The sequence below is a fragment of the Asterias amurensis genome, chromosome 13 (genome assembly GCF_032118995.1).
Source record: "Asterias amurensis chromosome 13, ASM3211899v1".
Taxonomy (NCBI): Eukaryota; Metazoa; Echinodermata; class Asteroidea; order Forcipulatida; family Asteriidae; genus Asterias; species Asterias amurensis.
Window position 1 is genome coordinate 20,427,421 of NC_092660.1, and position 9,985 is coordinate 20,437,405.

General features: G+C 37.3%; 2 protein-coding genes across 2 annotated transcripts in view; one reads left to right on the forward strand and one right to left on the reverse strand.

Moving 5' to 3' along the window:
- LOC139946532 (serine/threonine-protein kinase STK11-like) overlaps positions 1-4,796 on the reverse strand; it is a 32,766-nt gene extending 27,970 nt beyond the window's left edge. The window contains exon 1 of the mRNA XM_071944226.1: positions 4,347-4,796. Coding sequence (XP_071800327.1) covers positions 4,347-4,690 — 344 coding nt within the window. The 5' untranslated portion in view covers positions 4,691-4,796. The remainder of the gene's footprint in view (positions 1-4,346) is intronic.
- Positions 4,797-5,099: 303 nt separating this feature from the next.
- Positions 5,100-9,944, forward strand: LOC139945974 (uncharacterized). Its single transcript, XM_071943527.1, has 4 exons — positions 5,100-5,186; positions 6,932-7,393; positions 8,074-8,230; positions 8,654-9,944. Exons 2-4 carry the CDS (start codon positions 7,039-7,041, stop codon positions 9,507-9,509), a joined length of 1,368 nt encoding a protein of 455 aa, XP_071799628.1. The 5' UTR covers positions 5,100-5,186; positions 6,932-7,038; the 3' UTR covers positions 9,510-9,944.
- The last annotated feature ends 41 nt before the right edge of the window (positions 9,945-9,985 follow it).

Here is a 9,985-nt window from a genome sequence, read left to right on the forward strand (position 1 = left end):
TTGTACGTACGTCTCCTGTCAGGGGAGGGGGCATTAAACCAAATGCATGGTGCATGGGGGGTGGGGGTGGTTGAGATTACTAACAAATGGAAAGGCAGGTTTTCCAATTTTCTGTATGCATGAACATGTCCTCTTCTACTATTACATGTATTAGAGCATCAGGTTCCACAAAACAATCTATCGATCATCGCTCAACAGCACAAAGTGTGAAACTTTCTGATTGCTTTAAACAATGCTCCTATTGTTTTGTGCTCAACGGGCGGGTATTTAATTACTTAGTAATTGAGCATCTGTTTGGATTAAATCACAATTAATATGTAGAGGTTGGATCAAGATTCAAGGACCAATGATCAATGCATAGTAATTCCTGATTAACTTGCTTTTGTTTTTTGTTTTTCTGCCAGGAAAATTTACTTAATTTGGGCCTTGAAAAATGAAGGCAAAATACAAGGCCCTAAATTATCCTAAACAAAAAATTAATATTATGAAATATTTTCGATTAATTTTGCTTTATATGCTTCCTCAAAAATGTATGTCAAACGAATTAGTTTACTACACATAGCCCCAGCTGATGTAGGCACATCAACAAATAAATGGGTCAATCTTGTTATACAATGTAGTTATTTTATGTAAACATAAAGGTTTGCAATTATTGACCCAATTCAACCACACCATCATCACAAATTCACAACAATCCTTGTTGTGCCAATGGGAGCCACCACAGCATCAGAGTTTGTTTAAATTTAAGTTTTATCTATTTTAAAAACTGTTACACCAGTAACATCATATCAAAACTACAGCCCTGAGCCATTGTTGTCATTTTTACTACACATGAATACCCACAATATAATTTTATGTTCAAAATTTGGATGATTCCAAGTTGGTTGTGTAACACTAAGAAGAAAGGTAACATTGTCTACAGAAGGGACCATGTTCTTTTATTTTTAATCAAAGGGATGACAACAATTTCGAACAACGTGTCGCCCCAACTTCAATTACTTCAACCCAATTAAGAGAAATTGCGTATAATGTCAAACTTTTCATTATTCTTAAAAGCTTTGTTAATCTCACAATAGCATTTCCCTTGTGTTGTTGTTTCTTAGTGTAAGTTCTAAATTGTCAACACATATGGTGGAAAATTCTAGATTTTTTTATACAAATATATATAGATAGAAACTTTAGAATTTCATGAATATTTCATTAGTACAATTTCTGCCCTCCAGTGTGAAGCATTTTGATGATTTCTGGTTTGATCAGGCTGTGAATCTGGTTTGATCAGGCTGTGAATCTGGTTTGATCAGGCTGTGAATCGGATTTCAAATAAGTGCATCAATACAAATTGACAATAATGAACTTGTTTGCTTTGGAAACTAGAAACACCTGGCTGATCGGCCTCAAATAAAGAAGAAGTGGGCGATACTAATTTGTCCTCTCCGCGCTTAGAGCCCACGCACTCACAACTCAATGCTGCATACCTACTCACATACAACATGTCAAATCTAAAGGGACAATAAAAAAGACAATAAAGTTTCCAGCGTGACTGATCGCATTGTTGAATTTGCGAGGAATAGCCCAGCTAAATGGCATCCATCTCTTTCGCAAACCAAGGGGGAGTTAAAACAAAATGAGCTAGCCCGTCACTATAAAGCCATAACAAAATTAACTGTTATGCCCTGTGCAGGAGTAAAACGAAAAGTAGACCAAAGGTTGTGTGTCACTAGCACTGGTGCTATGGTTTCTTATTCCCTACCAGTTGTACGTGTTCATAACAACAACAAAACTTTAAAGTTGCAGAAAATTAGCACTTCTTCTATTTAGCCTACATGTACACCCCAGAGGGAACAAAAATGTAAGGGAATTATAAAACTTAATGGAAAAATTCTTGTTTCTGGAATTTGCTCTTAGTGAGTCTTACTGTACAGGTTAATGTTTTGGGCTGAATTGTGCAACAATACTAAACCCTGGTGTATTTGAACTTGTTCATCCAGTACAGTTTGTATTTATAATCAAATGGTGCAAAGCTACATCCTTGACATATCACACGTTCCCTGTGTAACGTGAACAGCAACTCAACAAGGTTGGTTCAACTTCACACGTTTACATCACTGATACAAACACCTGAAGGACTGACCTTGCTAAACCAAGGGGCAGGCAATAAATTGTTTAATTATTAAAAACAAATGATCCATACAAAGCAATCTGACAAATATTGCTTGTTCAGTGGAAATACATAGCAGCATGTATTTCCGCACTCTCCAGGGTCCACTTCAATTGACAGACAGATAGAGCTGAAAATAGTGTCCACAGTGTCTTATCAATGTTTAATGTTAAACATTAACCAAGGACCTACAAGGCCTTACATTAAAAATGCAACGTTACATGTAGTTGCTAGTGAATAACTTGATATCTGGTCATTGAAAAAAAGTAGGATAATTTTATCAAGTATTAAGGCCAAGGGCTCACATACATATTATATGCTTAAAGCCATTGGACACTTTCAGTACAGGAAAAAAAAATAAAAGTTCACAGATTTGCAAATAACTTACAGGGTTTACAGAAGGTAATGATGAAAGACTTCTATTGAAATATTATTCCATGAAATGCTTTACTTTTTGAGAAAACATTAAAACAATATCAATTCTCGATATCGAGAATTACAGATTTATTTTAAACACATGTCATGACATGGCAAAACGTGCGGAAACAAGGGTGGGTTTTCCCGTTATTTTCTCCCGACTCTGATGACCGATTGAGCCTAAATTTTCACAGGTTTGTTATTATATAAGTTGTGATACACGAAGTGTGGCCCTTGGACAATACTGTTTACCGAAAGTGTCCAATGGCTTTAATATACATTTCAGGCTATATAATTTAATCTCAAATTTTCAGACTTTTAGGTCAAAGTAGGAGAATATCATGCCTGGTTAAATTAAAAACACTATTTTATCAAGTACAGCAGGCTTGATACTGCATGGAGGCACTCACCTCCAATACCTTGGTTAATGTCAACCCTTGAAATGTCCCCGTAGAAACTTTACTTTTCCTCATTATTGAGTAGTTGCGATAACATAACCCTCCTCCTGACGCAAACGTTGGGAGGAGGGTTACGTTATCTCAACTTATCATTGAGGTGCCATTTATGAAGGAAAAAGTAAACTAACTTGTCCTTACAAGAATGAAGTCTGATAAACATGTACACCTGTGACTTAGTCTCTTTAACAAAGATGCTACGTGCACATGTACCATCGAGATATGATGTCATTATAAATTATTCATTGCAGCATGTGACATTAACGGGATTCCCTTACTCATCCCATGGGTGACAGCAAATAATTTGAACTGTGCAAATTCTTTCATCAATCATGAAAATTACGGAGGAAGTAAAGTAAATTATGGACAGAGCGTGTTAACATTAAACTATACTTTTTTCATTGCGCATTCTATACACAAGAAAACAAATTAAAACACGTATGTAAAGATATTATTAACAAAAAGGGAAAGAAAAGAAGCGGTTTGGGGATATGGATTGAAGAAAAAACCTTGTTATTTTATTAATTAAAGCCAGTGGACACTTTCGGTAAATAGTATTGTCCAAGGCCCACACTTTGTGTATCACAACTTATATATAAAATAACAAACCTGTGAAAATTTAGGCTCAATTGGTCATCGGAGTTGGGAGAAAATAACGGGAAAACCCATTCTTGTTTCCACACGTTTCACCGTGTCATGACATGTGTTTACTCTAATCCGTAATTCTCGATGTCGAGAATTGATAGTTTTAATGTTTTCTCAAAAAGTAAAGCATTTCATGGAATAATATTTCAAGAGAAGTCTTTTACCATTACCTTCTGTAAACACTGTAAGTTATTTGTAAATCTGTGAACTTTTATTTTTTTTCTGTTCCGAAAGTGTATAATGGCTGTAAGCGCATTTTGCCTTTGGATAAAATGGAAAAATGTCCGTTTCCTGTCACCACTTTTCCATTCGTTATAAAATAAATAAGTATCTAATTTACTCAAATCAGCAAAATGAGAATCCATTCCTTTTGCTTTTGTGTATTATTATTTATAAAAACTATTGAAAAAGTGGGAGGTGGCACTGGCAGGATACAGAAACTTTTCCCAAATTGTTAAAGTCCGAATACGTACCTCTAGTTCCCCATTTATTTTGACATATTGAGTACATGCAATTCGTAATTTTAAGGGTTTAAACATTTTAGTCTTAAACAAGCGTTTCAAATATGAGCAACAGCCGGCCCGCCAACACACATGGATGACGTGCATGCTGCTCTGCGCTCATCACACGGGCAGAATAGAGCGACCAAGCCCACCAGAAACCCATCTCACCTTCGCACATTCTGCTCCCCGTTCGGGATCCTTCGGAGCTTCTTTTTCTTCAATATTTTCACAGCTCTCCTACAAAGAGTCTCCGAGTCTAACACCTCTTTAACTTTCCCGTACGAACCCTCACCAAGCACGTCTCCAAAGAGATATTTCCCCACCATCTTGGCTTTTTTCTTGCGTGGTTGATAAATTATGTCCGCCGAATCCACTCGGTGTATTATAAACGGGTGCGCATCTTCGTCGTGCAACAAGAAATCCATTTGGTCGACATCTTGCGACCAATGTCGGGGAATACGCTCCGGAGCGTCCAGATCAGGATAACTATCTAATACCGCTGGATCTACCATCGTAAGTCCAAGAGGTTTTCGGCAGCTTAACGGTGAAAAAGAGCTGCATTTGCCTACACTGTCGGTGACAACTTAAAGCACGTTACTGGCACGACCGTTCTGTCGCCATGTTGTTTATTATCTGAAACCGAGGCGGTTTATTTTCTCACACACAAAATACACACTGGTCACGTGACATGCGTGAATTTTCATTCGGGCAGAAAATAGGTCAATGTTTCGATATGCAAATATTTCAAACTATATATTCATGAGATGATTAACATATGTAATTGCATTCTAGCCAATCCATAATCAAGCGCGTGCCATATCGTTTCCTTGTAAGGGCTTTGTACACAGCTGAACCGCAATACGCGTGCCTGTAATTTATTCTGGCACAGTAGCTGTGTGTATACCCGCATCTCCTTTGTGTTGAAGCTAAAAGCAGATGTGCAAAATATATTCTCACGGTTGTGGATCAAAATCAGTATGACGTGAATAAGAAGAAAACACGATCAAGGTAAGCTGTGATTTTTAATTTACCGTAACTATTCCTCTGTTCTTCTGTTTTAAAAATAAGTCTGTAATAAAAAAGTTATTTCAATAAAGAGACAGCAAACCCTGTAAATATTCACAACATAATCGAATATATTCAAGTTTCCCTCTATGGCTGCATCATCAACATTTTATAACCAGCATTCATGGTTCAATTACGGGTAGTATTATACTATTAAATCGAACAAATTGTATTAATGCTTGTTGTTACATTCCTCATTGAAAAATAATACAGACTAATCTTTTCAGAGCAAGAGGATTCGAACTTTCGAATAATTTTATAGACACCCTTTTTTTTTTAAAGTGCAACTTTGTTCATTCTTGTTCTGACATCGGAAATGTACATTCAAGAAAAATAATACACAGTATAAAACATTATATGATTTGAGGCATTGCAACAACATATTTACATTGATAAGCCAGTTTGAATTTTGTTTACTGTTTTTTTAATATGACCAAACCTATAAAGGCTGGAAGGACAATAGTCAACAGGAACACCCGTTGATAAAATGGTTTTAAATAAAGGCCTCACAGTGTACCTACTGATTCTAATTATTGTGACAACTATGGCGTAGAAGTAATCCCTTAATCGCACACACACGATAACGATACTAAGCCATTCTCAATGTTTTGAGGACTGATATTTTTTTGACGATCCCTTCTTCACAAATCAATTCAACTCGATATTTATTTTCATATTATTATAAAATGAACATACACGTAATTATAAGGATGGTCTATTGAACAAAGAGGTATAAAGAACTGCTAGAAAGGAGACAAGAGGCAAGAACAATAAGGAGACAAAATACTAGACTTTAGAATAAAACTTAAGTTTGATTAGGCCCTATTTATTAGCCCCTATTTATTAAAGAAAAGCTGCCGTCAGTTTAAAAACAAAAAAGGGGGGTCAACATCGTAAAACTTTTGGTAAGCTAGATAAATGCAGAGAATGCTATTTCAAGATCCGGCATGTTATGATTTCTTTTGTTCCAACCTACCGTACTTTGGTGCTGAGAATCCATGTCCAATCTCCGTTATCTCTAATGCCAGCTGGGGTCACCACAATGACTTCCTGCAATACTCCATTTCATACAAGTACTGCTTAATCTCGATTTGTTTCCTTCTGCTAAGCCTAACTTAGCAGGAAACCAGTCACAGGTGGTACATTAATGTTATGGTATTTTCTGACTGGTAACTTAATTCTGATCTAATAACCACAAGTTGGCAACGTTTTTTTGCTGAAGTGACAGTTGCGTGGTCAATTTCTTTTTAATAAAATTTTGAACGGCCTCGTTTCGGAACGATTCAAAACAAAAAACGTTTTATACAAAAACTTTCGCATATAATTAGTTGTACTCGGCAATCGCTAATTTTTAGTATTTATCTCGAAGTTATAAAAATAGCTATTTGAAATTTAAATTCAACAGTCTGTGTCATGATCGGCCCAAATGTCTGACATTGCATAACTGTCAGCCCCGGCAATACACGTTTATTTATGAAAATCAATTATTTCAGGAAATTTCTGAGAAGTAGGTTAATCCGATTTCCTCCGTCAAAGGATTTTGTTGAGGAAATCGGCACTGGTTGGGAAAAAAACCCAGCTTAGGCCAATGCAATCAATTTTATTTGACGTGTATTTGTTTTATATTCAAACAACATTCGATAGTTATTCAATTATGCTAATTTTATGAAAAATTGTACTTTTTGCAGGGGGAGCATCCACTTGATACAAAAGGCCAGTCTCATGTGCAATACTAAGTAATAGATGTTCATCTTCGTAAATTTTCTTCACTCTTCGCCGGTTTCGCAACCCAACGATGGGAACTTCTTCATCAAAAGGACGTAAAAAAGCTCCCTACAAATGCAAAAAGGAGCTCCCTTCACGTTTCTGGGTGCCCTATCCCCCGGAGCCCGGTGGCACAAACTCCAACCAGTTTGGCCGGGTGGTCAAGGCAGTGGATTTGACCAGTGTGCTCCGACCGTGCGGTAATTTCAGCCATTTACCGGCGATCAGATGGTGGGCGCATTGTGAATTTCTACCCTATGAAGACTCTAAGTTGTTGAGTTGTATTGCTCTGTATGATATGGGAGGTCAGAGACTGCCACCACATCTACCCCCATGCACTACAAATGGTATCATCAATGTCTGGAACTTGGGCAAAGAAAACAGAGGTAAAGTCACACCATAGAAAACATGACCATTAATTTAAAATATTTAAGCAACAGTATATTACAGATCATCTTAAAATGAATCTATGTCCTAATTTTAGTGAATTGATGTAATCTATTGTATCAATTTTCATTATTTCATGAAAAAAAATCCTAAGTAACATGGGCTAATGTGTTTGAATTATTTATTTGAAAATTTTGGAACTGTTCAGAAGAAGTTTCATGAAGAAAACATCCAAAGTATTAAAACATGGATCATTTATTCGCAAACTTTTGAAATGGTGAACATAAAGCAAGCAATTTTTTCAATAGAAATTTCAGAATAGCATTTGAGTCTAAAAAAAGATTTTTTTTTTTTTTGGGGGGGGGGGTGCGGTAAAGGGAGGTGGTTTTACCTTCAAAGTTCAATCAAGGAAGGAAGTAGATATCATGCTATTGGTGTGTATTCACAATATTACAAAATTGCAGATGGTATTGCTTGTTTTTTAGCAGTCTTTCTCAATGGCTAAAACGACTCCTCTTGGATTTAAATATGAAACCATTATTTTTTTCAGGATATGTTTGTGTGCAGGTTAAAGTTGCAAGATTTCATTTAAGCAGAGTCTTTCTAGAAATTTTCAGTGGCTAAAATGTATCCTCTTGAGCTAAAAAGTGAATTTTTTTTTTATTTTATGTGCTTGTAGGTTGTAAGACGGAGATACACAGGAAGAGCAGTCTTCGACAGCCTCATTGTCAGATGACGCCTGATGGAGACTTTGTCTGTTACATTGAGTCTAATGGTATCATCATGAGAAATATCAACGATGTACAACGATATTACAGAAGAGAAGCCTTCTTTAGGTATGCTGTGGACTTTGTCGAAATTGGGAGGGGGGGGGTGCTAAGAAAGAGAAGTACGTTTAGGTTACATCAGTTCCAAGGTGTCATTGCCAAGTGGTTAAGAGCATCAGATTCAAGTTCTGATGGTTAAGTCATAAGAGTGTGGGTTCGAATCCCGGTCAAGAAAATATTTATAAAATGTATTAAGCTCAAATCAGCCTGAACCTGTCTCGTGGTTACATCTGCTCTTGTGGGTTCAAGTCCCACCAAAAAGAGTCTATTTTCCTCGGTAGGACCTTTAAGATTTTCCAATGGAAGTGCCCTTTACAAAATGGAAATGGCCTTGCCCTTTCAAAGATGACATTCCAGGGCCGTTCCCCTCCCCACTTATCCTGATTAAAGAGATTACTGAACACTAAAATCAAATGTCTTTAATATTTTCAGGTATGGCATCTATCACTTCTGTTCCATGTCACCTGATGAGCTTTTCATTGCTACGATTACTAGACAGCGTCACTGCTTCCAGCTCTATGTCTTCTCAACCCAGTACTTCTACTCCTACAAGGAGTCAAATTGCCATGAGATCTTCCCGCAGTTTCTCAGCGATAAACCCGGCCTTGCCCACGAGCATATCGAGTGTCGTTTCTCACCAGACAGCCAGTTTATCGCGGTCAGTAGTTCCTTTGGTCAGCTCTTCGTGGCAAGGAAGTGTGGACTGACTCTATATCGAGGCGTCCTCCCAGGAGTGTGTGGGGATACTGCAAGCCTAGCCAATGCCCGCATGTTTGATTTTGACCCTAGGTTTGGGCATGAGGTCATGGCAGTCTGCTGCCTGGACCACGTCCTCAAAGTCTGCAATCTGGAGACAGAGAAACACATTTGGAAATTATGCTTGCCAGACAGTCTTGGGATTCCAGATAGTTTGAAGTACAATCAAGATGGGAGTATTCTGGCCGTGGCAGGGTCGGAAGCCAAGATTGGACTGTTCCACTCTAGAAACGGGGATCCTATAACTACCTTAGATGGGGCAGACCAGTGTATACACTTCTCAATGAAACGTCAACAGGCTTCGGGTTGCTATCCAACAGTCTTGCGTCTCTCCTTTACCCATAATGCATCACACCTGGCTGCGGCATCCACAGATGGGTTTGTGCGAATCTGGCGACTCCCGCAGACTTTAAACTTGCAAAGCCTCTGTCGTCTTAAAATCCTACGCCATGTTCCGCTGAATAAAGTAGCCAAACTACCACTTCCACAGAAGCTGCGAGATTACATTCTTTGCAGCCCTATGTGGACTTAAGTTATGAAATCGAGTACTGAAATCTTGCCAAAGAAATATTTATTGACAGTGAAAAGATAAAACATGAGGCTTTCCCCTAAAGTAGATGTGCCTTTTTTTGTTTCATGTTACTTTGCTGATAATACCATGATCTGATATCATGCTTGTAAAATGCTAAAATATTTGTGTCAAGTTGGGGGAAACCTACATTTCAACATATTTATTGTAACTTAATATTTAAAAATGTGACCAATTCAATTTACTTTTTCTTCTGATTAAAAATAACTCCAGACCATTGCTGCAAAATGGAAATTAAGTCCATTTTAATTAAGTGCAATCCATGAAATAACTATTATTTATATCTCGATGCTGAGAAAAATTTTGGTAAAATTCTGAAGAAAAAAATCTCTCCTGTAAAATAGATTAGTTGTAAGGAAAAGTACGACCAACAAACATTTCTGCTTTGTTTCCTTTACCTACTTCCAATTGTGCATTGC